The sequence below is a fragment of the Petaurus breviceps genome, unplaced genomic scaffold (assembly GCF_028583685.1).
Source record: "Petaurus breviceps papuanus isolate PSGF00001 unplaced genomic scaffold, PetGlider_PUasm1.0 173, whole genome shotgun sequence".
Classification (NCBI taxonomy): domain Eukaryota; kingdom Metazoa; phylum Chordata; class Mammalia; order Diprotodontia; family Petauridae; genus Petaurus; species Petaurus breviceps.
In genome coordinates, this window is record NW_027185759.1 from 18,595,101 (window position 1) to 18,622,383 (window position 27,283).

The 27,283-nt window shown below is 44.8% G+C and overlaps 2 protein-coding genes across 2 annotated transcripts in view; one reads left to right on the plus strand and one right to left on the minus strand.

Moving 5' to 3' along the window:
• Positions 1–26,632, plus strand: part of GFM1 (G elongation factor mitochondrial 1) — a 44,878-nt gene extending 18,246 nt beyond the window's left edge. The window contains exons 10-18 of the mRNA XM_069083468.1: positions 1,185–1,286; positions 2,149–2,205; positions 3,571–3,708; positions 4,866–4,948; positions 15,375–15,537; positions 16,789–16,933; positions 24,825–24,985; positions 25,688–25,741; positions 26,253–26,632. Of these exons, the coding sequence (XP_068939569.1) occupies positions 1,185–1,286; positions 2,149–2,205; positions 3,571–3,708; positions 4,866–4,948; positions 15,375–15,537; positions 16,789–16,933; positions 24,825–24,985; positions 25,688–25,741; positions 26,253–26,384 (1,035 nt within the window). The 3' untranslated portion in view covers positions 26,385–26,632. The remainder of the gene's footprint in view (positions 1–1,184; positions 1,287–2,148; positions 2,206–3,570; positions 3,709–4,865; positions 4,949–15,374; positions 15,538–16,788; positions 16,934–24,824; positions 24,986–25,687; positions 25,742–26,252) is intronic.
• LXN (latexin) lies at positions 4,970–11,739 on the minus strand. The gene is made up of 6 exons (XM_069083469.1): positions 11,474–11,739; positions 10,732–10,794; positions 9,328–9,505; positions 8,679–8,815; positions 5,825–5,887; positions 4,970–5,231 (listed from the first exon to the last, which is right to left on the minus strand). Exons 1-6 carry the CDS (start codon positions 11,600–11,602, stop codon positions 5,133–5,135), a joined length of 669 nt encoding a protein of 222 aa, XP_068939570.1. The 5' UTR covers positions 11,603–11,739; the 3' UTR covers positions 4,970–5,132.
• Positions 26,633–27,283: the final 651 nt, after the last annotated feature.

A 27,283-nucleotide genomic window follows, 5' to 3' on the forward strand; every position in this document is an offset into this window, starting at 1 on the left:
AGTTTAGTGGACACTAATCTGTCTTAGAAATGGCATCAGATTTTCCAGAAGAGCTTGATCAGTTTTATTCCTACTGGATCTGGAATAAGACTGAAGTTCTTGCTAAACTCTAGTGTTCTGGACTGCAAAGGACAGTTCTGGACACCTCCCATTCCCAGGCGAAAGCAATTTGATGTCATCAACCTGCCAAGTGGGACAGTTTTAAGACCAAACTGGGAAAGAGGCTTCGGTTTGGTGCCCCTAGGACTTCTGCTTGGGCTACGGGGTTGGCGTTCACCTGCCACTTAGAAGAGTCCACTCATGTCCTATATCTCAATACTAGCCGCTGTCATTTGAGTCCCTGTTCCTGAGCCCAAGAATATGGAACAAAGAGTTGTATATATTCATGTGTAGGTGTGTGTGTGTGTGTGTGTGTGTGTGTAGGTATGTACATACACAGAAAAGTAGATATGAACACACATAAATGCACACATAGGTATGCCTCTGTTATGAAAAGTGTTCTTTTCACTGGCCATCTCTCTTTGCCAATGGCCCTGAAGGTGACTGAGCCATATCTCAGAGGTCGATGGTATTGTTGTTCTGATATTTGGGCAGCAGAGGGCGTGAATGGAGGGAAGCAGGACCTGATGAGTTTGTCAGCTGTTTGATGGGTCCCTGACCAGTCTCGGGCTGCCCAGCCAAGCAAGGAAGAAAATGAGGCTGTTGTGAATGAAGCTTGTACAAATGGACAAAAACCAGGAAGCTTAGCATTTTACTCTCGGATTTCCTGTGTTTTCAGCCAGTTTACATCTGTTGAAAATTAAGATTATTTTTAGGCACAATGGACTTCATTCTCCTGCCTACACTCTTAGAATTTCCTTTGAAGTTATGGATTGAAAATAATCTGTCTCACATCTTGTTATCTGATTGAAGTAGCACATGTACTTTTGACTCCCAAAGAAGTCATCTTATAGCCCCAAGGACTTGGTAATATCAGTGTTATTGCTATTCTGAGTGGTTCATTTTAAATGTACAGAAATGAGGCTCAGCTGAAGGTGCCAGGGTGTGCTGCTGTTTGGCTGGCAGAGAGGTTGGCTTCTACCCTCATTGGTCATTTAATGTTTCTTTTAAATATTGTGTGCTTCATTGTATATTTTTGATGTCTCACATGTATATATACCCTACTACATTTTTTCTTCATTTAGGATGTTGATGAAGTTTATGCTGGAGATATCTTTGCATTGTTTGGTATCGATTGTGCCAGTGGAGACACCTTCACGAACAAAGACAGTATTGATATGTCTATGGTAAGTTCCATCCCTTGAGTTGGCAAAATGTGTTTTGAGGCAGTCATTTGAACTCAGAGAAGCATTAAAATGCCCTCTGTTGAATCCCACCATTTTGGCCGTGTGCGGATACCATAGTTAGTGATTTCTTTCTAATCACTAAGAAATAAGGCTCCCCTCTGGATACCCAGAGAGAAGCAGTGTCCTAGAGGAGTTTCTATGCTTGGAGATCTCTTGTATTTCCCTCTCTCTGTCTTACAGATGAGGACATTACCTCACCTGGCTAGAGCTGAGCCTCCTTGAGGGAGCAAAAGCCTTTTATCTCTGTCTTTATGTGCTGGCTTCTCACATATTAAGTGCTTGTTGGTTACTTGATTGCTGATTCCTTTGCTGGTGAATTAGCCCTTTAAAGTTTCCACATTGGGATTTTTGTTTTTATTTTAAAATTTTAAATTATTACCTGAGATACAGTTCAGTATCACAATTGTATACCTAGTAAGTGCTCACTGTATGTCAGGCATTTTACTAAAGATTGTGGATAAAAGGAAGGCAAATCAGGCTCTTCCCTCAAGGAACGCACCTTCTAATGAATGAAGGGCTGGTACTTCTGGTGATAAAAACTGTGGCTTTAGGCAGAAAGTGTCCTGTTTAGAGACTCCAGAGATCATCTCATTTAAACTCTTGCTTTGCAGATGGGGAGCCTAGGCCCCAGTGTCACACACGGAGCCAAGATTCCCACTGGGGCTCTTTAGCTGCCTCTGTGGTAGTAGTTTGGGAGAAAACACACAAGACCTGTTCTTTGTGTTTCACAGTCTGTGTTACTTTGTGCAGTTCTCTAGTCTGTTCCAGCCTAAACTAGAACTTATTTCTTAAACAATCCTAGGAATCAATTCATGTTCCTGATCCTGTCATTTCTGTATCAATGAAGCCTTCTAACAAGGTAGGCACTTTCCTGGAAGACTCACGTGCCCAGCCCCACCTGCTGCCTCCTTAGCCTCCTCTGGCTTGTGCTGCTTTTTCTTAATGTTGGAGTCAGTCTTTGAGTCTTCTGATCTACTGGATGAACGTTGGGGAGCAGCAGAAATGGGGTCAGGATGAGAGCTCAGATCTTGGCCTTGCCACTTGCTCCCTGAATGACCCGAGGCAAGAAGTCACTCGCACTCTGTGAGCCCAGCTCTGTTAACATGAATTCCTGCTATCTTAGAAGTTACTAGAGATTCCCCAGCTAGTGTGCAGTGCTTGTCCCTAAGCTGCAGTAGGATTGATTGTTTTCAAGGGGGAGTCATCAGGATTGGTGAATTTGTAGTATCTCAGGGTTGGGAGGAGCCGTAGAGAGCTGAACAAGAATCCTCTCTACGACTTAGGTGACAAACAGCCATTTAGGCCTCTCTTGAAGACCTCCTCCAGTGAGGGAGACCCCTCCTTAGCCCTCCTAAAGCAGCCCATTCTGTTGACCTGGATCTCAGATGGTCTAGGTCTGCCCTCTGGAAACCAGCTACAGTGCTTACAGATGGAAGGTGGTCTGCCTCCAGAGCAGATTGTCTGTCACCTGAAGGTCCTGGTTAGTGCCGGTCCCTTCCCTTGCTGTCTGCTCAGTCATCAGGGGAGGATATTGGGTCTAGGTGGTGACGAGAGTAAGGTGGCTGTCGTTGAGGCAGACATTAAACCTTGCTACTTGTCACTACTACTGCCAGGGCTCCAGTAGCAGAGGGAAAGACCTTTATTTCCATTCTTTTCAGTAATCCCTTCAGAGCTGTCCTCTGTCCTGGTCAGTAAGTCTGGACAGCTGGATTGTGGTTTCTTGTCAGGGCACAAATCAGTGGGCTGTGGGGGGCAGCTTTTCTCTAGCAGCCATCTTTAGTGCATCCTGATAGTCCTGGACTTCTGGTGGAGGCCTGGCATTTCTAAGATTTGTGCCTGGTTCAGCAGTTCTGCTCAGCCCTCCCGTCCCTCTTGGGAATGGCGGCCCATACTTTTGCAGTGTAATAGGGAAGAGAGTGAGGCCTGATATAAGCTTCAGGCGCCTGTTTCCCTGTGAAAGGGCAGAAAAGCAGAACACTCTCCTGTGGGCTGTGCAGGTGTCCAGGGTTAGGCCACAGAACGTGAGATGCCTCCCTCCCTCCAGAACCCTGCGGTCCGCCATGCCAAAGTAGACCTTTTTGTTTTTTTACTTAATTCATTCTGCTTGGTCCCTGAGATTCAAGTATGTCTGAGAATAAGACAGATTAATTCATGTCTTTGAAACGACACAAATAATTTGTTGTACTTACTATGCAAGTAACTTGTTGCTTTTTACTTTGAAAAGAACGATCTAGAGAAATTTTCAAAAGGCATTGCCCGGTTTACAAGAGAAGACCCCACATTTAGGATCCAATATGATCCTGAAAGCAGAGAGACAATTGTTTCTGGAATGGGAGAATTACACTTGGAAATTTATGCTCAGGTAATGACCACTGTCCCCTGTCCCAGGGCCTGGCACGTTGTGTGTCATATGCTTACTTTTGGACAGTGACCCTGAGGGTTTTCTGGCTTGGGCTTTCACCATCCTGTGTGATGGGCTGCCTCCACCAGCCAGCTTGGCATCTTCAGCTCTGAGGGGTTCAGTGACATGCTTGGCTGTGTTGGAGTTCTCTTGCCCACAGTGCCTGGCTGCCTCTCCTGACACACAGACTGCAGCAGCTTCTAAAAGCGTGTAGGTAGTACAGGGGCCGGGGTCTGCCCAACCCGGGGCCTGCCCAACCCAGGGCCTCATCCAGGAGCCCTGTTACCTGCCTGCCCTTCTGTGACTGCTTTTCCAGCTGGGCTCTTCTGAAGGGTCATTTTAGCCTTGTTAAAGCAATGGGAAGGAGTAACTGAAGAGGAAGAGAGCAGGGATTTCTCTAAAGATTCCTGACCTCCCAAAGAATGGCCTAGTGAGTGACTTGCATAGATTTTGGAAGCTTATAATAGTGTTTGTATGATTTAAATGTCCTGTAAAAACCTATTCTGTTTTGATCTGTATTTTTTTATGTTGGATGTTAATATATTTAAAAGTAGTGAAAAGCTTTGATACTCCCTGCCTTTTATTGTAAGTACATTTTTATTTTATAGTAGACAGTCACTAATATTACTTAATTAGGAAGAATGCCAATTTGAATTGGGGGAAAAACTCTTTGCAGCACTTGTAAAAATGTAGGGTTTTTTTGCTTTCTATTACTCATAGTCACTTGCCAACTCTCCATCTGGTTACTTTCTTTTATGAATAGATAAATATATATATAATTAACATTTCAGCTTTATAAAAGCAGGTGCTTCTGCCCACTGATCATGCTCCCCTCTGTGCCTGCCATACTCCCCCCCAACAGACTGGTTTATTTTAATCTACCATCTATGAAGGATTTGCTAATTAAGCTTAGGTAGATGACAATTCAGCCCCAGTCTGAATAATCATGTGTTTTCAGGTAGTAGTTCAGAATTAATGAGGTTAACTGTAGCTTCAGAATTTATAATTCCACTTTCCAATGTAGACCTAAAAATCCAGTTTGGAGTAAGGTGTTTGAATTGTAAACATTTCTGGTTTATAGGAATAACTTGTTTACTTTCAGTTATCTCTTTCCCCAGAGGATGGAACGAGAATATGGCTGCCCTTGTGTCACTGGAAAGCCCAAAGTGGCATTTAGAGAAAGCATCACCGAACCTGTACCGTAAGTACACTGCACCATTGATAGAGTTAGGCATGGATGGGAGTGGTTTATTATGGAGTCTACACAATAGCACACTGCAGTCTACACACGAATACATCACTGTGTTGGGAAGAGTCTGGTTCCCAAGCTACAGGTGACTGGATGAATAGCACAGGTAAGGACATTGGTGACTGCAGGCTGCTGTTTATTCCACTGGGGCCTGCTTGGGTTGGCGGCTGTTGTGTTTGACTTTAACTCCATACTGGGGATGCCAGAGGACTTGCATTTGCCAAGGAATCATTTCCTAGGGAGGAAAAATTAAATGTAACGATGAAATTCTTAAGATATTTAAGGAAACATATTTGGCATTTTATTAAAAAGAAATGCAAGGTATCCTTTGAGTTGTGCTGATTGATGGTCAGTCAATTAATCAACTAGGATTTTATGTGCCAGATCTCTGAAGTGGTCAGAGCTCAAAGAAAAAGAGGAAGCCTTTCCTGCCTTCAGGGATGGGGGGACAAGGCATGTACAGAGGTAGGCACATACTAGATAACATACAAGTCATCTCTGAGGGAAAGGCATTAGCAGCTGAGAGTTCCCTTCTTGGCCAGCTATTCAAATCATATGGGAGATGAAAGATCCATCAACAAGTTATCATTTTCAGGGCGGCTAGGTGATGCAGTGAATAGAGCACCGGCCCCGGAGTCAGGAGGACCTGAGTTCAAATCCGGCCTCAGACACTTAGCCCAAAACTAGCCGTGGGACCTTGGGCAAGTCACTTAACCCCAATTGCCCTACATTCCCCTCTCCAAAAAGCAAAAAAAAAAAAAAACCCAAACAAGTTATTTTCCCTAAAAACTCAGTTGCTGAGGTGGAGGTATGGTGGTATTACTTTACCTGAGATGCAGCATCATGAAGTAGGATGGTATAGTCTAATTCAATAAAATCATCATTTCTTTTCTGGAATAAAAATTAAAGACAGCCCACATTTAAAACACACTTTTCTTAGCAAAAAAGGTCACTTTTTAATGAAAAAGAAATCAGCTTTCATTTTGAGATGCATAAATTGCAGGTCACAAGATGGCTCAAAATTGAGCTGAATTCAGTAGACAGTCTGGAGTAATAGAAAAGCCCCACAAGCACAGGGCTTGTTCACAAGGCCTGGACGGGGCGCGGGCCGAGCCAAAGTGCCTCTGTGGGGCTCAGTTAGTTACCTCTTCTGTAAAATGAGGGGGCTGCACTCAGTGACCCCCAAGGCCCCTTCTAGCCCCGAGTTCACTCTCTGATTCCAGCTCTCTTCACATGATTGCTTTCTGTTTGCCACCATAGACACTGTGTGTGCCCTTTGTGTTGTTAGTCTGCTCATTACTGTGACAGCTGCAGGAGAATTGTTAAAAGACTAGTTTATTATTTAAGAACCCTGAGAGCATCCATCATTATTCATGAAAGCAGAGCTCAAGGGACAATCAGTTATTGAAATGAGTTATTTGCAGTAAAGCAAACACATGTTTCTATGGAAAGCTTACTCTGGAAAATCTAGGAGTTGTGGAAAACACAATGTATAGTTTACCGAGTTTTCTAATTAAGGAAGGCTAATTAGGCACTGGTTTATCCTGTGTGTAGAACATCTGGCTCTTTAAGACCACCAATGTCTATAGTAGAGTATTCCTGCACTCTTTAGGGGATGTGATCGCAGATGTCAGTGCATCGACACACAAGGAGTGTGCCTCTTTAAATGAGTTGGCTTGGACACTTCAGAAGACCTTCTTGGCCCTTAACATGCAGGTGTGCTTCATGATCTTTTCTGTGCAGAGAGGCAGTGAGTGTCTTAGATGGGTTGGCAGCTTTGCTCTTGGTTGGCCCTGCAGAAGCTGTTTCCTTTGACTGGTCAGTGAATGCAGCCAGTAGTCTGCCTGCCATAGGAGTGAGACATTTTCTTGTCTCTTGAAGAACTGGAGCCTTTCTGTTAAGGTCATTGGCGTGACTCTGCCCTAGTCTTGTCCCAGCCCCTCTTTGGTAAAACCCCTAAAAGTTCCTTGTGGCTGTGACATTCTATAAAACCATCTAAAAAGCAGGGATCTGCTAGAAAATCAAGTGGTCATTCATGGTTCTCATTCCCTCGTTAATTTTAGCAAGTTCATAACTTCTCTGTGCCTCAATTCTCCTGCTTTTTTTTTTTTAAAAGGAAATAATATTTGTTTCTAACTTCTCCATGGATTATTATGAAATAATATGGAATACGAACAAAGGAAATTAAAGCCCTGAATGTTAGGTCATCAGCAGAATATTGATAATGCGACATAGATTTGAGTTTTGACAGAACAATTCTTATAATCTGGATTCAAGGGTAATTTAAAATTTGTATGAGCCAATGGGGAGGAGTACTTCAAAGGCCATTGTATTTGGTCTTTTGTTGCAAAACAAGTCAACCATGTGCAACACGTTAGCTAAAGGGTTTTATTCCTATTGTAGCAGTGATTGTGTGACTGCACAGTATTTCTGCATCTGAATTTTTACTTATATGAAAAATGAAACTTTAATGAAAGGGTGGGAAAAAGGTGGTTATTTTTAGGCAGGGGCTTTTCACCCTTTTTTCCTTCAGATTCAACTTCTTATATAGGTAATGGTCTCCCTTTTTGACTTGTGAAGCTAAAAAGCAAAGAAACCCCTCCACAATGTGGTAATAACAGGAGTCATGTTGGATTTACAGACCTTGGAAGCTTGAAAGAGTCTCAGTAGGAGCCAGTGACTTAGGGCAGGTACAGTTCTTTTGAAATATTAAGTTGAGAAAAACAGGTGCTAAACATGAGGAGTTAGGAGCACACACTTTGGGAGAGTAGTTTTAGTGTTTGTTGGGTGTTTTTAATCAAGTAAAACTAAGTTGTATAGAATATGGAATTACTGATAAGCCTGAAAGGACTGAAATCACAAAGTATTTGTGACTAGAACATCTGGAACTGAAATAGCAAGAAATAAATGACTTAAGAGAAGACCTGTGCCAGGCAGTATGTTCTAGTAAAGTCTCAGGAATACCCACTAGTTGATTGAATTTGTGATTGATAGGGGTATGGAGATGCAATTAAGAGCTCATAGGAGATAAAGAAGCAGACACCCATGGGTCAGTATGTATCTTGTATTTTTGTCCAGACCTGGACTTTCATGGATGTGGTGAACTCCTGCTGATACATATTGGCAGCATGTGTGTGTATGCGTGTGCGTGTGTGTTGCATGTATGTGTATATGCATATATGTATACTTTTAAATTTAAGGATTGCATTATTATCTCTCTGCGTCTAGTTAGAAGTTCTAGGTGAGACATCTTTTATGTAGTTTGAGCCTCTGTCTTTTGGATACATGGGAGTGGACATTTTCATAGATGGAGCATATAATTTCAGAGTACCACTTTGCCTCTGCATGACTACTGCAGCAAATATTTCACCCAAGGAAAATATACTGCCCCCCTTACCACTGCCATGCTGTCTCTTCAGGAAATGCAAGCTCAGTTTCATATCAGGCTGAAACAACTATCCATTATTAGGAACCAAAGTGTGCTGCAGATAGTCTCGTCCCCATATTCCAGAGCCAGATATTAATGATCTCTGTGTTATTCTTTAGCTGCTTGCTGCCCCTCAGAGCAGATGTTTAAGCAGCGATTTGGGGACATCTATGTTTTCTGTTTTGCTGATTGTATGGTCACAGTGGATCATTAGTATTATCCCCAATGGCTTATGGTCCAAAAGTTGCTACTCACCACTTGCTTGACAGTTTGTATTTTTGCCATTTTATACCATGTGTTTTCAGTGGAATTCTGCCATATTATGTAACCACAGGCAACCCAGGCGAGGTGTCGGACTGGTTTCATTTCTGGAGAGACGTTCCCAAAACTGTCTGTTGGGGGGAAATATTCATATGGTAAACGCAGCCATCATTTTATCTACATAGTTAGCAAGTGGCACACACTTCCAAATCAGAAGTCAGGCTTTCTGGGTTCTTGGAAACAGCTGTAGAAAGTTGAGAGTCTCAAGTTACATACAGAAAAACCATGAAAAGCCACTGCCTGCCCACTCTTAAGCACCCCCTTGTTGTTTGACTCAGTTACTGTTTGTGCCAAAGCTGAACCTGCTGAGAGGGAGCCAGGGGATGCTGCCCCAAGAAGTCAGCTTGGAATCAGGGGACCCAGGCTCGATCTCTAGCCTTCTCCCTTTCTGGCTGTGGGACCCTGGCTCTGCTGCTGTGCCTTGGGGTCCTCAGCTGTCCAGTGGAGATGGTGCTCACTTGTCCTGTCCCACAGGGCTTTTTGTGCAATGTTAGTAGCTGCTGGTATTTTAAAACTGGGCCAAGGATGACTCCATTTTACCTTTAAAATTAGAAAATAAGGTCTGTACCATTTTTATATGTACCTGGAATATTCTTTGCTTCCAGTGGTTCCTTCATGGATTTGAGTCTCTCATAAAATTTATTGTCTTCCTCATCTGGGTTCTTCCCGATCTCCCCTTCAAATGTGAAGTCTACTTCTGGTGCCATGTTTTGTCCAGCTGCTGGGTAGAATACTTGTGCTCGGCAGTTCACAGTAATTTGCTGTTTAAAATATATTTGCACAAAGTTCAAATCTGTAGGATACAGTATACATCTTATCCTCGTGCTCTGGTTTAGAATTCAAAGCGTACTCTGTTGGCTTTTTATTGCTTTGGGCCTCGTTTGGTGCTTAATCTGGGTGTTCATTAATCAGGGTTTGGCCCCCCCAGTGTCCTCTTCCAGAAGAACCATTTAAATGCCGTGATATATGTGTCTATGGTTGTAGACATACATACACTTACATCTGCATGCATTTATATTTATAGACACACAAACATCCTGTGGAATCCTCATCATTCATCTTGCACTGTAACACCAAATATTTTTAAATATGAATAATAACCATTTGCAGATTTGAAAGTGAAATCACCTGAGTCCTCTCCCTTTCAGGAGCAAAGTAATGTCCTAATGGTACCATAAGAAGGAAAATCAAACATTTAGGTTTGGCTTCTCAAAGTACCTCATCTCTCATCCCTTAGGAGATGGCAGCAAAAGATAATACTGTCTTAAAGGTGGTTGGTTGTCTAGCAACATGGATGCCTTTTGTTATAATTGTTATCTGACCCTGTATCTCTCTGGATCCCATGTAACATCTTGTGCCAGTGGCAAAACTGAAATTCTGAGACAGCCTCCCATCAGTCTTTATCAGGGCAATGGCCCACACTTCTCTTTTCTTGCTGCATTAATATTAAGATGTTTTACTATGCCTTTTTAATGTCTTACTATCTCTGCTATCATACTCCTGAAAGATATTTGCCCAGTAGTATCATTTGACTATTTTATTACTCGTAGATATCTAGAAGTAGACATTTCCTCCCCCCCTCCAGCCCCTGTAAATCAGAACAGGAATGAGGTAAACAATTTGAAAAAAAAGAATCATGATTGAAAAAACAAATTCCTTCAAGGAATTTCCAGTGAAACTCTGGGTAGTTATATTATTCACAAGATCAGACCAACCATGATCATACCTTGTTTAAAAATGGAAGCTAAAGTGAAATCAGTGATTTATTTTATGTATAACGCACCCAAAATGCCCATTTTCCCATTAGTCTTTGAGTATACAGACCGCAGAGCTTCTCCAGTGTGGTTAATATTTCAGTATTTATTTAGGAGTCAAGGATTTCATCTTGTCTTTTAAAATAGTGACCAAACACAGCAACCTTCTGTTCTGTTCAAAGATTATTTTAGGTGTTCTAAACAAATTACATTAAAAATGAAGTGTTACTTACTTTGTGGATGATTTCTTCCACAGAGAACTTCAGGTGGTACTTATGTCCACTTCCTGGAATGTCCTGAATTAACAATGCAGAGAGAAGGGAGGAGGAGAGGAGGGTCTCATTTGTCAGGGGACCTGGGACCGTGGGGGCCAGTAAAGATGTGTTAACGTGTGTGACAGCCGGGATGCTGGGCAAGCCTGGCCCTTCAGGAGAACGTCAGGGAGTGCCCGGGGAGAGGCAGCCCGAGGAATGCCGGGTCTGAGCGGCTGCCCCAACTGGAGGCTAAGCGGGGAGCCTGGGCTGGGCGGGGGCGATGCCAGGGAGTGCGGGCAGATGGATCGCGTAAGGCACGTTTGAGCCCGAAGCCCGCACCGATGTGTAACCCGAGCCCGAGCAGGTGCGGGAGCATTTTTGTGACCGGGGCGCTTCTGCTGGCTCCTGCCGCCCGTGGGCAGGGGGCTGTGGCAACGGGCAGTTCTCATTTCCCAGCGTGCCAGTCTCCCGCCCCCCAGCTCTGGATCCCTGCTCTTAATGTTCTTTGGAGAATGGGGGGCTGGCTCCCGCTCGGGCTCACCTGGCCGTGCGGCTGGCCCACCCTCCACCTGCTGCTGGTTTTCTGGCCGGCATAACTGCTCCAATGAATTAACTCGGGGGTCTGAGCTTTAAGAACCGGGCTCTGTGCCGAGGAGGCGCGGCTGACTAAGGGATTCCCGGGCTGGGCGCTGCCCCCCGCTGGGGCCGGGCGGACACTCACCTCCAGGCTGGCCTGCGTGACCGTCTGAACCAGGAACACCTTGTGCGGGGTGCCCTGCTGGTAGTTGATGCAGCTCTCCACCACCGAGGCCGCCCGCGCTGCGGGGAAGTGGGTCGGGGGGATCTCCATCCCTGGCCAGGGGCAGCGGCTGGCGGGGCGCGGCTGGGGCTGGGGCTCCGGGGCGCACAGACGGACAGATGGCCAGAGGATGTGGAGGCACGGAGAAGGACGCAGGCACTGGCGGGCTGGGCGGCGGGGCGGGGGCTCCTCCGCTGACGGGAGGGCGGGCGGGCTCACCTTCCCTCCTCCCTCCCCCTTCCTCCTTCCCTCCCTCCTCCTTCCCTGCCCCTTCCTCCTCCGGGGAGGCAGGAAGCTGAGCGGGCCGTGGGCTGTGCCTGGCTGGCCAGACCTCTGGGCTCCTCCCCCCTTCCCTTCCTCTGGTGCCCTGGGCGGACCTCCCTCCACTCTTCTTCCCCTGGGATTTTTTCTTTTTAGCCTTAACGAGGTTCATCCCCAGAGGCTAGGGCTCAGCTCTCGGTGGGGCTGGGTGGGGCTGGGCAGGGCGGGACACTGCCCTTTGCCTCCCCTGCCATGAAACCTGTTAGGAGGCCCTGGGGAAGTCTCTGGTTCCCTGCCCCTTTGCCTCTGGCCGCCCATCCCAAGTAAGCTGGGACCCCCAAACAAGGAGTATCTCACAGTCAGTGGTTTGTGGTTTCCCCACCTGTTGGGGTTTTCAGTTTATGTGATTTACTTGTAATCTCCATACAGAAAACTTCCAATTATGCCCCCTAACCTAATCTCTCAAACATCAAATCCAGGTCACTAGCTACAGACTGGGCTTCCCTACCTGGATATTCCTAGGTATCTCAGACTCAGCAAGTCAGAAGTGAAATTCATCCATCAATTAAAAATCATTTCCTAAGCTCCTCAGCAGCAGACTGGCCTCACCCTGAGGACCTTATGGGTGAGCTAGGGGAGGGGACAAATAGATACAGCTGGCTCCTGAGGGGGGCCAGGGGAGGCTTCCAGAGAACTAAACCTTGAAGAAAGTCAGGGCTTTTGGGAATCACAGAATTTGAGGGTTAGAAAGCACTGATGTGGCCATGGAGTCCAGCCTGAGCCACTGGAAAGAATTCTCCCTCTGACATCTCTGGGCATGCCTGATGAGCTGTCCTGCCTCCTCTTCATTTCCCAGGGCAGCCCAGTTCACTCTTGGACAGCAGTTTTGGTTAGGAAGGTTCCCCTCACATTGGGCCTACTTGTTCCTGCGCTCTTGGTTCTGTCCTCTAGGGCCAGATGAGAGCCTTCTGCTGCCTCCTCCCCCTCGGGATGCCTGAAGACAGCTACCACATCCCTGCAGAGTGTCCTCCCAATATGATAGAGATTCGAGGCCCTCTGCCTTGCTGGCTGCCCTGCTTTGGACAATCTGCTCCCCAGTGTCCCTAGATCATGGCACCCAGAATGGAACACAGTTGACGAGAGCAGATTATCCAATGGGACTCTCACCATGCCCCTCTTCTGCGGCTCCCAGGTCTCAGACCTCTTGGCTATCATATCACTCGTGTTCTTGCCATCCCCTAAAAATCCCTAGATCTTTTTCAGAACAGAAATTGTCTATCCAAGCTTCCTGCTGAATTTATACTTGTGAAATCGGTCTTTGTGCTCATGTACATTTTAACCCTCATGCATTTCATCTTGTTAGATTGAGCACAATGCTATGACCTCTGAAGAGCCTCTTGGATCCTTTGGATCTTTTCCCGTTTTTGCTGTTCCTCCTAGCTTGGTATCCTTTGCAGAGTTGATCGACCTGCTCTCTGTGCAGTTATCCAATTCACTGATAAAACTGACGTAGCACAGGGCTGAGAGTGGATCCCCAGGCTCCTTCACAGGCATCTCTCCACCAAGAATAAAATGAGGTGCTTTACCCAGGAAGTGGAGCTTGGGCAAAATCCAGGTAAAGGGCATCTCCAGATCCAGTTGTGCTGGGTCTGAAAAGGCAGTCAGGCCCGGCAGCACGATATCGCTGACAGTGGCTGGTCATCCCTCAGTTCATTCTTGGAGTATTCAGGGCTAGACTTCATCTGGGCCAGGTGATTTGAATTCATCAAAAGTAGTAAGGGGTAAGAGGCATTTACTAAGTACTTAATTATGTGCCTGGCTCTGTGCTGAATGTTGGGGTTCCAAGAAAAGGGAGTTAGAACTGAAAGCCTCCTGCAGAGGATTGCTTTGAGTTGAGTCTTGAAGGGGGTCAGGGAAGGCCAAAAGGAGAGCATTCTAAATGTTGTCATTTAGTTGTTTTTCAGTTGTGTGTGATTCTGTGATCCCATCTGGGGTTTTCTTGGCAAAGACACTGGAGTGGTTTGTCATTTTTCTTCTCCAGCTCATTTTACAGATGAGGAAACTGAGGCAAACAGGGTTCAGTGACTTGTCCAAAGTCATACAGCTAGAAAGTGTCTGAAGTTGGATTTGAACTAAGGAAGATAAGTCTTCCTGACTCCAGCCCTAGAGTTCTTTCCAGTGTGCCACTAGGTGCCCTCCAGATAGGGTGGACAGTCAGTGAAAAGGCCCAGGGAGTCAGGAATAGTGTTGTGTGTGAAGCATTACAAGTATAGCTGAATCACAGAGGACATGAAGGAATGGAGAGTATAAGAAAAATAGGAAGCTAAGAAAGGCCTTTTCCTATGCCTGTGCCAAATAGCAAGCTTGGTATTTGGGGCAGTAATATGGTGGAACATGGGCCTTAGTGACTAAAGGGAGGGTGGACTGGAGTGGGGAGAGTTTTGAGGCAAGCAGGTGTTTACAGAGGTCCAGGTGAGAGGTGATGAGGGGCTGTGTGAGGGCAAAGGGGCCGAATGTGAGAAGTGTTGGGAAGGCAGGAAGGACAAGTTTGGCGTAGGAGCCGGCGAAGTGAGAGAGAGGAGGGGAAGCTGACCCTGAGGATGGCGGTGCTTGGCCCTCGTGGGAACATGGGACAGATGCTTGGGCATCATCTTCTTCCCTCTCTGTTGGTGTTGACATCATCCCATCTACTCCAGGCAGCGGGCTTTGCTATTCCTGGGTTTTCCTCTTGCCCTCAGTAGGCCTTTCAAAGATAGTCATCTCCTTTTGATTGTTCTCAGCTTTCCAGGCTAGCTTCAGCTCCTTCTGAGCTTTAGCAGCCTCCCCCCCCCCCCCTCATTTTTATTGGACCAGGCCACACCCTTAGAGTTCTCCTGTGACCACCTGGCTCTGCCTATGCAGTCTAAGTTGGTTGGCAAACGGGCCACAGCACATCTGGCTTAAGCTTACCCCTGTTTGAACTCTTCGTCAAAATTGTTTTTCTTCATGTCTTTACAACTTCATTCTTTATTTTTTCTTTTTGGAGGGGGGAAGGCAGGGCAATTGGGGTTAATTGACTTGCCCAAGGTCACAGGGCTAGTAAGTGGTAAGTGGCTGAGGTGGGATTTGAACTCAGGTCCTCCTGACTCCAGGGTGGGTGCTCTCTATTCATTGTGCCACCTAGCCAACCCTACAGCTTCATTCTTGACCCACCTTGGCTGGATTCTCCTAGAATTTTAGTCTTTTTGCTGAAGGAAAGAGAGATATGGTGGAAATTTCCTCAAATTTAATGACAATAAAATGTTGTGGAGGAACAACTAAGAAGGGGCGGGTGGGGGCAGGGGACCTGGAGTGATACATTGGTTCCCCGGAGACACAGAAAGGTGCCAGAGGAAAGCTTTGGGCATAGGGCAGATTTCCTATGGGGGATCCATGGGAGAGCATTGCCAGGAATCACCCCTGAGGAGCAGAGGAAGAAGGGACGGTAGTTTTCACTGGGGGAGGGAGTAGATACATAAATGAGATCCTGGGTCCATTGAAAGTAATGCTGGCATTTTGGTGTGTCTCTTTACTTCTTGTACAGGTTTGACTTTACTCATAAGAAACAATCGGGTGGTGCTGGCCAGTATGGAAAAGTGATAGGCGTCTTAGAGCCTCTGGAGCCTGAGAACTACACCAAGCTGGAATTTGTAGATAAGACATTTGGGACAAATATTCCAAAGCAGTTTATTCCTGCCATCGAAAAGGTGAGAAAATTAACTTTGGTTTGTTAAAACAGTGCACGGACTAACTTTTGACTTAGCGTCTTGTCTCATTACTCTCTGATTTCATTGCCTTAATTATAAGTGTGTTCTTATAGCTGACCTTTAGACTTCTTATTTGACTTAAGGAATTTCTGTTCTTTAATTGTTCTTTAAATTGTGCTTTAATTTAATTCTCTAAATGTGGCCAATAAATTGATGTCTTTTTGAGGTTAGTAAGAGCTCATGCTTTCTTAATGATAGTGAACCTTAGCTCTCTGTTTAGTTGCTTGCTAAGTCATAGTAAAATCAGTTTTAAAAATTGGAATCTTGAAAGGTTATTATGTATATTTAGTTTCATGGGCTTTTGCTGTTTTGTTTTTTTCTAAATTTGCCGGTTTTAGGGTAGAATTTAAAGTTGCAGTGGATTTTTGTTTCTTGTTTAATTCCAAATTTCCCCCCTCTTTAAATGAGAGCTTCCTTATTGACAGGCTTTGTTTAGGTAATGGTGGCTAATACTTGTGGATTTTGAGTTTTTCCTTGTACTTCTGTTTTAATCATTGGTGTCCTTTGTACTCTTGAAGTGTCCCCTGTTCAGTAGCCTGCCTCAAGTAGGCAGAGATTGTTTTTGGTTATGTGGAACTGACATTTATAAAGCTTAATAGAAATATACTCTTATGTTGCGGCTCCGTGGAAATGACGGGTCATCATCTCCTCCCTGCAGTCCTCATTGATGTTGTGGACCATTTAGAGGCATGATCTATTACTCGAGGCCTATCACTTGAGAGATCGGGCTCTATACTGCAAATTCCGTTTTGATGGGAGGTTTTGTAGAGGGATGTGAAGTGGCTTCATTTCTCTTTTCCTTGTTTTCCTCATTGGGAAATCATAATAGTGTTCTCTTTATGACGGGCTGTGAAAATGAAGTAATTACTGTGAAGGGAAGGCGCCAGAGATAGCGGTCTTTTTTTCATATTGCTTTAATACCTGTGCAGTAGAGGTGTAAAAGAGTATCTCATCCATTATTTACTTACAGTCTTATGCCCAAGTAATGGTGTTCAAGAAGCAATCAGTCAGCTTCCAAACCCTGAAGTGTCTGGGGTTCTTGGCAAGGTTGTGGAAAATCATTCACTTTGGAGGCTGTGTATACACATACACACACGCACACACATGCTCACACACACACACACACACACACACACACACACACACACACACACGCTCACACACTCTCTCTCTTCCCTAATTTTTTTCCAGGGGTTCTTGGAAGCTTGTGAGAAAGGCCCCCTCTCGGGTCACCGGATCTCTGGGGTGCGATTTATTGTACAAGATGGGGCTCACCACATGGTGGATTCTAATGAAATCTCTTTCATCCGAGCTGGGGAAGGCGCACTCAAGCAAGGTAGGCTCAGTCTCCTAAATCATCTGCTCTTTGTAGGCCATTAGGGATGGAGAGGGAGGGTTGAGTTCTCAGGGAAGACAACAAAGCCCCACTTCTCTGAGCTGTTTCTTGCCTTTAAAAAAAAAAAGCTTTGCTAAATCTTTGAAGTCTGTCACCTGTGCCTTTTGTATACAAGGCAGGAAGAGTCAGAACTGCAAAAAAGCATCTTTGATATACATCACCTGTGGTCCTGTTCTAATTTTTAAGTGATTTATGCAAAGGGCAGAGAATATATGATTACTCACAAAATGGACTTCTTTACATATGCAGTACTGGGGACTTTGGGGATGTAGAAAATTGCCACATTTTATTTGGAAAAGAAGCAATAATGAGCCTCCTTATAGGAGAGACAGCTTTGTAGCCCTTCAGAAGTCAGAAATCTCTCATGCATAGACTCATTTACATTAAAATCCCCACTTGCTCAGATTATTTTTCTGTAGTGGACTTTTATGAAAGAAAGAAATGGCAGAGCCACCTGATATCAGAAGTTTATCTAAGCCAGCCACCATGAGGCTTTGTACTAGGGCTATGACAGTTTGTCCCAATCTCCTGGCCTTACTGAGAGGAAAAGAATGGGTTAGCTTGCAGGTGGAACTTGTAGAACACATTCAGGGCTTCTAGACTTCTTCTGTTTGGGGAGATCGTCTGTGGAGGACCTGTGGAAGGACATGGACAAGAAGGCATAGTGGAGAGAGGGGTGGACTGGGTTCGGATCCCGCCTTGTAACACCAGCCACGTGATCCTGAGCAAGTGACGTCAGTGCTTTCTTTGGTCATCAGTTTCCTCAGGTGTAAAACAAATTGGTTGCACCACATAATCTCCAAAGTCCTTTCCAGCTCTAACTCTCTAGTCCTATGGTAAGAATTCCAGGATGGACAAGGGTGGACAAGCGGCACACTGCACTGGTGAATGGACTGCCCACCTCACTCAGACCATGGCTCTGTGCTCCTAAGGATGACCCTGTGGTTTTTCGAGTCACCCAGTACAATGAAAGTCTGTTCCTTATACTTAGGACAGGAGAGAGAGGTTATCGCAGAAAGCATTTTTTATTAATGAAACAAAAAGGATTTCAGGATTAACTTTCAGGTAAGCAAAACTGTCGATCGGCCAAGACACCCATTCATAGAGCCGGTCCTATCAGAAGTTTGAGCTCAGGTTTCTGTCCCTTTTGCACAACCTCCTTAAGTGGCCGTCTGGCCTTATCCTTCCAATCAGGTGCACTTTTTTCCTTATGTAAGACTGAAATTTGCCTCTGCCACCTACCGGTCTTGGTCCTGCCCTTGGTGGCAAATCCAAGAAGGCTCATCCCACGTCCGTATGGTGACATGAGATTCTTAACGACAGCTGCCCTGTTTCTCCAGGCATTCTTCTATCCCCAGGCCATCTGTCTCCACTTCTTTCATGTTCCTGGTGATTCTTCTGGATGCATTCTAGGCTATCACTGTATTCTCCTAAACCCCCCCCTCCCCCTGGCCTCCTGTTGTAGACTAACCCGGGCAGAGGATGCACAGTAAGCCTGACAATACCCCTTTGTTCTGAATCCACCGCTTCTGGTCATGTTAATGCTCACAGGAGTGTTGGTGTCCATGAAAACGCCTGCACATCCATTTCATGTGCACTGTGTATCTCTGACTCCTCTGTCCTTCATCTGGAACCCCATTGAAGACCTTCAATACCTCTATTAAATTTCATCATCTTAGATCCAGCTCGTCTTTCTAGCCTGTTGAGGGCTTTTGCCATTGGTGTTCCATGTCCCTGCATGTTTGATAAGCATACCACAGACAGCTTTAGCCAGGTGGTTGGTTGTTATGTGGAGCATAATTGGGCTGATGGATCCCTGGATCCCTTCAGCAGAGGGCAGTCTCTAGGTTGAGATCAGTCCGTTAATCCCCACCCTTTGGGTGTAGGTGATCAGCATTCCAGATCTGCAGAACTGCTACAATTCAGATCACCCTGGGTTTTCCAGAAAGATGTGAGAAGCCTTTGTCAGGGTCCTTGATTAAGCGGGTACACTATGTTTGTGTCATTGCTTTATTCTACCAGTCTGGTAGGCCTGTTAAAAAGGAAACAAGGGTGAGTTTGACTTGATTGGTTTTTTTGTGCCATTCTGTTTGGAAGTAATTGTTGCTTTCCTTGTGAGTGTTTTAAACATGTTTTTTTTTTTTTTAAATCAGTTTATTTTCATTTAACAAACATGTATTTTTTCTCCTCACTCATCTCCTTACCATTGGGAGAAAAATAAAAAGGGAAAAAAAACCCTTGTAAGAAATATGAATAGTCAGTCAAAACAAATTCCTCCATGTCTCAAAAAACATCTCTGCCTGCAGTCTCTGGAGATGTGTGGCCTGTGTCATTGCATTAATGAGAATTCCTAAGTCTTTCAACATTGTTTCCTTTACAATATTGTTGTCATTGTATAAATTGTTCTCCCTTCTCTTCCCATTTCACTCCGAATCAGTTTGTCCAAGTCTTCCCAGGCTCCTCTGAAAACATCTCTGTTGTCATTTCTTAAGGCACAATAGCATTGCATTCCATTCATAGCCTAGAATTTGTTTAGCCATTCTTCACTTGATGGGCACTTCCATCATTACCAGTTCTTTGCCTCTACAAAAAGAATTTAAGGGCTTAAAATGAATTTGAACTCTGGGTTTAAGACCATTGAACTCAGCCATCTTTCCCTTTCAAAAAAAATTAAGCTAAAATTGCAGATATTCTAGAAAGCCTGTACAGCTAAGATAGGCCTTAGGCCTTCTGCAGATAGCAGACAGGAAATGGTCACATCAATAGAGAGGAATGCTTTGTACATTTTATTCATTGTAAATACCAGATTTCAAGGACTCTATGATATGCTGATCAGTGCTTAGCATAGATGGATTTAGTTTTGATAAATTTCTTTAATAAATCCAAAGCTGAGAATCAGGCATCAGCCCTTTTACTTTGTAGCAATGTGCTATGAAAACGAATTACTTTTTAAAAATTGAAATTGTGTACCTCTCAGTTGTTATTAACTAAAGATGGATTGGATTCCTTGTAGGGCAGGGTCTACATAAACATCTAGGGTTGCCATATTTACCAATTTTTAAAGCTTTATCCTTTTAAAGAAAGCATTGAGGATAAATAGGGGGGTAAGACCCGGCCTTGCAGTGATGCCTTCTTCTGGCCTCATTGGGCAGCTTCTCTTCTGCTGGTGGGCTTAGGGCGTGGCCTAGAGCCCTGAGATCTCACTCTGCTGAAGAATGATGTAGAAGGCCACAAGTTAGCATTCTTTTATTGTGTTTTTATTTATTTCATTAAACATTTCCCAATTACATTTGAATCTTGTTTGATCCCCAGGAGTTTTTTTTGATTCAGTTTCACACCCTGGCCTAGACTTGCCCAGGATCACACAAACAGTATTTGTGGGGAAGGATTTGAATCTGAGTCTTCTTGGCTTCACATCCAGCTCAGTCCACTACTCTGCATTGAATTAAAATACTGAAAAAATGCTCAGGTATCCATCAGTGTTAACTAGTAGACATTTGAGAATGAGTCATTTCTGGATCATTTAAATCTGTTTATACATTCATGCACATATACATACACATATGTCCATACATGCACATGCGCACATACATATATGTGTGTGCATGTCTGGACAGTCTCCCAGCAGATTGGGCAGCTGTGAGGGGTCCCACACAAGGGTGCTGCAGACTGGTTCCAGAAAGTAAGAGGCCCGCGAGCAAAGTGCTGCTTTGACCTGCTTATCTTAAACACCTGTTTCTTCACCTTTTCTCGTTTTAAACTTGCCTCACTCACAGTGTCTGTTTCCTTCCTCCTCTCTTCCTCATTAGTCATTGAGAGATGATAACTGTTCTGGGGTGAAAGTAAAAAGCCCCCAAGCCCAATGTCAGCATTTCAGTTTTTCTAGTCTCAGTGCTGATGCTGCCGTGGCTTCTTCTGAGATGATCACATTTCATTGCTAAAGATGGGAAAACAGTAAGAAAAATCCTTTCATGGGTATTCTTCATCCCAAATGCAGTTTCACATTGACAACAAGCAAAAATTCATCTGGCTCACATTTTCTTTTTTTTTTTTATATTTTTCTTTATTTTGTTAAATATTTCCCAATTACATGCAAGAAAAAAATTTAACATTTTAAGTTCCAAATCATCTTTCTCCCATCCTTTCCTCCTCTTTGAGAAGGCATATATATATATATATATATATATATATGTATATAATCATATATGAGAAGGCATAATATATAATTATATAAATTATACATGTGAAATCATGTAAAACATTTCCATATTAGCCACGTTGCAAAAGAAAACAGACAAAAAAGCAAAAAATAGAAAAAGTAAAAAAGTTTGCTTCAGTCTGCATTCAGAGTTCATCAGTTTTCTCTTTGAAGATGGATAGCATTTTCCAACAGGAGTCTTTTGGGGTCGTCTTTGGTCATTGCATTGCTGTGAAGAGCCAAGTCTGTCAAAGTTTATCATCACACTATATTGCTGTTATCATGTACAATGTTCTCCTGGTTCTGCTCACCTCTCTTTGCATTAGTTCATGTAAGTCTTTCCAGGTTTTTCTGAAACCATCTTGCTCATCATTTCTTATAGCACAGTAGTATTCCATCATGATCATATACCACAACTTTTTTAGCCATTCCTCAATTGAATAATATCCCTTCTCTTTCCAGTTCTTTCTGGCTCACGTTTTTAATGGGCTGTTTGTTTGTTTTTGTTAAATTACTAGGACAGAATCTGAACCCAAAACTTTGCCTCTAAGACTTAGTAATGCTTTGTCTTGAATTCAATATAAAATGGAAGGCCTTCACTTCACTGCCTGCCTTTCACCTTATGATTGGGATTATTACAACCATTTCCTCCAATCATTTTCCTGTCTCACTTTAACTGAAAAAGTACTTTGCTTAATATGCCCATCTTCTAGCCATTATGCAGGAGAAACCAAGGTCCCAGTGGAGCCCACCTAGTGAGCAGCACTCTGTAGAGCACTAAGCTTTACAAATCCTTTCTTCAGAATGGAAGAAAGCCTGTGAGGGATGAGGTGGTGGAAGCATCTTCATGTCCCTTTCCTCCCTCATCCCCACTTGCCCCTTCCTTTGATCCTCCATCAAAGGCCACATACCATGGGTGCCTTCCCTAGCTCGTCTCACTGTCTCTTATCAGTCTTTCAGCAGAATGGCTCTCTGCAAAGTTACTGCTGATTGCTTAGCTGCCAGACTTAATGTCCTTTTCTCAGCCCTTGTTCTCCTTGATCTCTCTGCAGCCTTTGACACCGTTGATCACTCTCTCCTTCTTGGGCCTCTCTTCAATCTGGGTTTTCCAGAAATCGCTGCCCTGGTTCTCCTACCATAGATGGCCACTTCTCTGAGTCCTTTGCTGGATCATGATCACACCCTTCAGCCTCTTTGGATGTTCAGAGCTCCTCATAACATAGGCCCCTCTGCCTTTCCAGTCTTGGACACCTCACTCCCCTCTACATATTCCGTGATCCAGTGCTGCTGGCCTTATTCCACCAAGACACTCTCTCTCTGTCTCTCTGTCTGTCTCTGTCTCCCTCTTCCTCTCTCTTTCTCTCTGTGTCTCTCTCCCTCTCTCTGTCTCTCTGTCTCTGTCTCTCTCTGTCTCTCTCTCTCTCTCTCTCTTTCTCTGTCTCTCTCTGTCTCTCTGTCTCTCTCACACACACAGGAAGGCTTTCCCAATTCCTCTTCATTCTAGTGCCTTTCCTTTCTTCATTATTTCCTGTTTATCTTATATGTAGTTAGCTCTGTACATGTTTGTTTGCTTGTTGGATTGTATCCCCAGTGCTCAGTATAGGTACCAGGCTCTTAATAAATGTTGATTGCCTGGCTGATTAATTGGCTTTACCCTGTTCATACATATCGCCGTCTAGACCAGCTGGGCTGAGCTCTGCAGGAGTGCTTGTCTGTTGAGCAGTTTGACCTGACCACACGCCTACATTTCCCCATTATTCAGGTCAGCCCCTCAGCTGCCATCCCGCGGGATTCTTTGCTGCAGCTCTTGGCTTGAAGATGTCTCTGGTCTGCCAGTTTTCCTGCTTGTCCACAGGGTCCCACCTTGGCGATGTCAGGCAGGCCCACTGTCTGCCTTCATGCTGACCGCTAGTTGGCGGTCACAGATGGACTCTGGAATCTGGTCATGTAGTGTGGGTATCAGGAGGATTTAGGGAGAGTTAAAGGTCATTGTGGAACGGTGCAAATTCTCCTAGACTTTATTGTTCATTGGGGATTTTATCATCTGGTTAAAACGTGTCCGTGTAGAAAAACACAAAACAAAAACAAACCCCCAGCTGTTGTTAGAGCCAGGGAAACCCTGTGATATGACTGTGATTTCTCCACGTGCAGCACACAGAGCTATGAGCTGTCTCTGTTCTTTGTTCTTCCATCTGTGTTTAGAACTTGGCCCCCTAAGGGGTTGTTGAAGGGAGCCTGGAGTCCACAATAGCTTTTTACAGTTTATGCCTTTAAAAAAAAATACTATAGAACTCACTCGTCTGGATTAAGTGGGGCCTGCCTGGGCAGACTGCTCTGAACTCTAGAATATCTTCGAGAAACTCGGCTTGATGACTTTGCAGAGTACAGCTGCAGTCAGGCTAACAGTAGCTACTCTAGTTCTTTGAGGGAGATACTTTCATGACTGGTGATGAGGATGTTTGAAATGACGGTGCTTCTGGAAGAGGTTACGGCACGTGGCCTGCTGAGACTCTTTATGTTGGCCAGGTATGCTCAACCAGGGATCCATGGCCTTAACTTTGAACAGATCTCAGGGAGTTTGTGACTTTGGGTGGGGGAAAGTAGATATTGCTGTTATCACTCCTCTCAAACAGAAATTGAGCATGAAAGAATTGAAATTCCTTCAGTTTTTTAGAAGCATTTTGAGAAGAGGTTCCTAGGACTTAGGCAGACCCTTCCTTGTTAATTAGCACAAAGGGCATTTTTGGCCCTGCCCCTCACAGAATGATCCCAAAGGTCACATTAGCGGCCTGTATTGCTCTGGTTTTAACCGTGCTCCCCCAAACTACAAATGATTCATTTATGTATCCGATAGATTAAATGAGCATTCATTACAGCACAGATGCATTTAAGTTTAGGCGTGCTTAAGTCTCCAGAGTGACTTGTGGAAGGGAACACAGTTCATAGGAAGAGAAGAGAGTTGGGTTCTTTAGATTAGAAAGGGAAAGACCAATGGAGTGATCCAGGGATAGAAGGAGTGCTTATGTTCCATGTCTGACGAGAACAGAAAAAGAAAAGCTGGATTTAAATTGAAGCAAGAATCACTTCATTTAGATAAAGGGAAGAGCTTTGTGACAACATGATTAAAACCAAGCCCCATGGGGACTACCACAGTAAGTTGTACCATGTGGGCTCTTGGTTCTCTTTCCCAGCGTGGTCTGGGCATTCACATACCTAGACACAGGTTACTAATGTGCTGCTGTACTCACTGACCTTTTGGGGCCCTCCTGGCTCTGTGTTCCTGGATTCCGTGATTGGAGGGTTAGCTGTCCGTTAATGGAAGATTCCTTTTGTCAGGACAAAGCCCCAATTAGCTAATTTCTCCTTTGGGGAAGCCAGCTACAGTTAGGAAATGGGTTCAGACTGAACATTGTAGTCTGCAGAATCTTCCTTGGGTACCAAAATTCAAGTCAGTTCACCAAACATTTATCAAGGCCAAGGCACAGTAAAACGGAGTCAGTGTTGGTAAATCCACTCCCTCTCCTTTGAGCTCTTTCCTAGCAGACTCATGCACGTGCTTGTGGTGATGGCAAACACCCTGTGCACCCTGTGGGTATGGAGCAGACACACTCACTCTGGCCTTTTCACCCCCAGCCTTGGCAAACACTGCTGTGTGCATCTTGGAGCCTGTGATGTCAGTGGAGGTGGTGGCCCCTAATGAGTTCCAGGGGACTGTGATTGCTGGGATTAACCGCCGCCATGGCGTGATTACCGGACAAGATGGTGTGGAGGACTGCTTTACTCTGTATGCGGATGTAAGTGCCATCGATCTTAGAGAGTGCTTAGCAGTGCAAATACAGTAGGAGCCTTTAAGAATTTGGATCATTATGGGCTCAAGCAGCCACCCTTTCTGGTGCTTTTAGTCCTGACTTTGTGTGTCCATGTGGGAGAACTTGATGGTAGGGTATTGGGAACTAAGAGACAGTAAGGGTTTGGTGTCTGCAGTGGGCTCTGGGTCTTAGGGGCTATCGAAAGGGACCTCTGACCCAGAATGTGGTCTGAACCTTGAAATCCTTTTAAGATGGATCCTGGTCTTGCTGTCTCTCAGTATGGATTTATATGTCTAGCTGCCTCACTGGGAACATGGGCCTTCAAATTCAATGGGGTATGACCATTGTTTATCGGGGTAGTGTCACAGGAGCCCCTGTGATTAGAGAAGAGGCCTCAGGCCTCCCCAGTGGCAGCTCCAACAGTAGCTGATTGAAGAAGCCAGAGGAAAGAGGCGTTCCACAGTAGAGGGGTCAGATCTCAATGGGTCTTGTGGAGCAGAATGGCAGATCAATGCCTGTGAGGGTGGCCAGATGGGAGAGTGCCTTCAAGTTAGTGGTTGTCAGAAGCCTAGAAATAAGTTGCTCCTTTTGAATTCTTTTAGCCTTTTATCTTTAACTGTAACATTTACTCCACAGGAGTGAAATATCTGAGCCTTTTGCTGAATTGTTGCCTGCATTGATTTTCAGGTGCCACTAAATGAAATGTTTGGCTATGCCACAGAGCTTCGGTCATGCACAGAGGTAAGCCAGGGTTTAAGTCAGAGGCACGAGTGTGCTTGAAGAGACCACCCATCTAACAGATAAGATCTGGAAATCAGTCTTATCTGGGCATGGCTGTACCTGGTAGAATTCTCTTTTCTCTTCCCTGCCTTATGGAGAAAAGGGAAATGGTTGGTCCTGTCTCCGTCCTTGCAGTTAAAACTCCTAGAAGGCACTTTCTGCTGTTCTGGCCTCCTCACCCCCCACCCCCAAGCTGTTGGTGCTGCCCGCACATCACCTTGTGGTGACTTTATGTATATTTTATACTTAGTTAAGCTTCTGGGGTGGAAAGGACTGTTCCTTTCTGTCTTTGTATTCCCGGTGAATTGCCAGCATCACGTCTGGCATGCAGTGAGCCCATAAATGCATGCTTGGTGATGGGGTGATGGGTCTGGACTTGCCTGGCTCTCCATGATAGATGGTGATAGATCTTGTTTGATAGTTGTAAAATAAGCACAGGATGGTAGATCTTGTTCTCCTTCCCGCCTTGCAGGGGAAAGGAGAATACACCATGGAATACTCTCGGTACCAGCAGTGCCTGCCTGCCACCCAAGAAGGTCTCGTCCACAAGTACCTGGAGGCCACAGGTCAGCTCCCAGTGAAGAAAGGAAAAGCCAGGAGCTGATTTCTCTCCCTTGTGCTGAGCACTGAGCTTGGCTTTGATTTTTGGTTCACTTTGCAGTCTCCTCTATCAAATCCTAGTTTGATGGATTCCAGGGGAGATGGATTTCCAGCCCAAGAGACTTGGATTTCGGGGGATTTCCTCTCTTTTTATTCAGAATCAAGAGATAACATATGTATAATACCCGACAGCCATGGATTAGCTTTTTAGTTGATTATAAAATGTCTATTAAAAGCGATAATTATACTGTAGTATACAAATATTTATTTGAGGGATTACTATATTGAACTGATGTTATTGTCTTCCCAGAGGCTACTGAGAAGAGTGAGATCCTGGTGTCTCCCCCAGTGGATGGCGGTTTTTGATTGTTGAAAGGCCATAAAGGAGCTTTTTCAGGCTTAGGTCTTTGCTTCAGGAAACTGATGTATGGGCTGGAGTTTTTAGCTCCTGAGTTTGCTGCTCTGGCAGCTCCCTAATAGCTCTGCTTCGTCTTAGGGTGGTAGAGGGCGTTCTGGTGGGGCCTTCTGTAAAATAAGGGACATTGCCATGCAGTGTATGACCCTCAGCTCAGCAGTACCATGGACAGGATTGAGGGCCCTGTCATTATCAGCTCTTTCTGGGTGTGGTCAGCCTTTGGTCTAGCGCCCCCAGCACTGGCTTCCCAGAAGGATGAACTAAACTTTCTGGATGGCATATTGTTCTAGGGTCCATCTGGAGTAGTACAAGAGTTTGTCTTTCCTTAGAATCCCTTGGTTGCACATGGGCCTGGTAGCCAGCCTTTTGAGGCATGCACACAGCAGACTACTGTCTTCCCTCTTACAAAGATGGTTCCTGTTTGCAAACAAATGAACAGTGGTCTGGAGGCTTAAAACAATTGTCTGTGGTATTTGGGGAAATTGGCA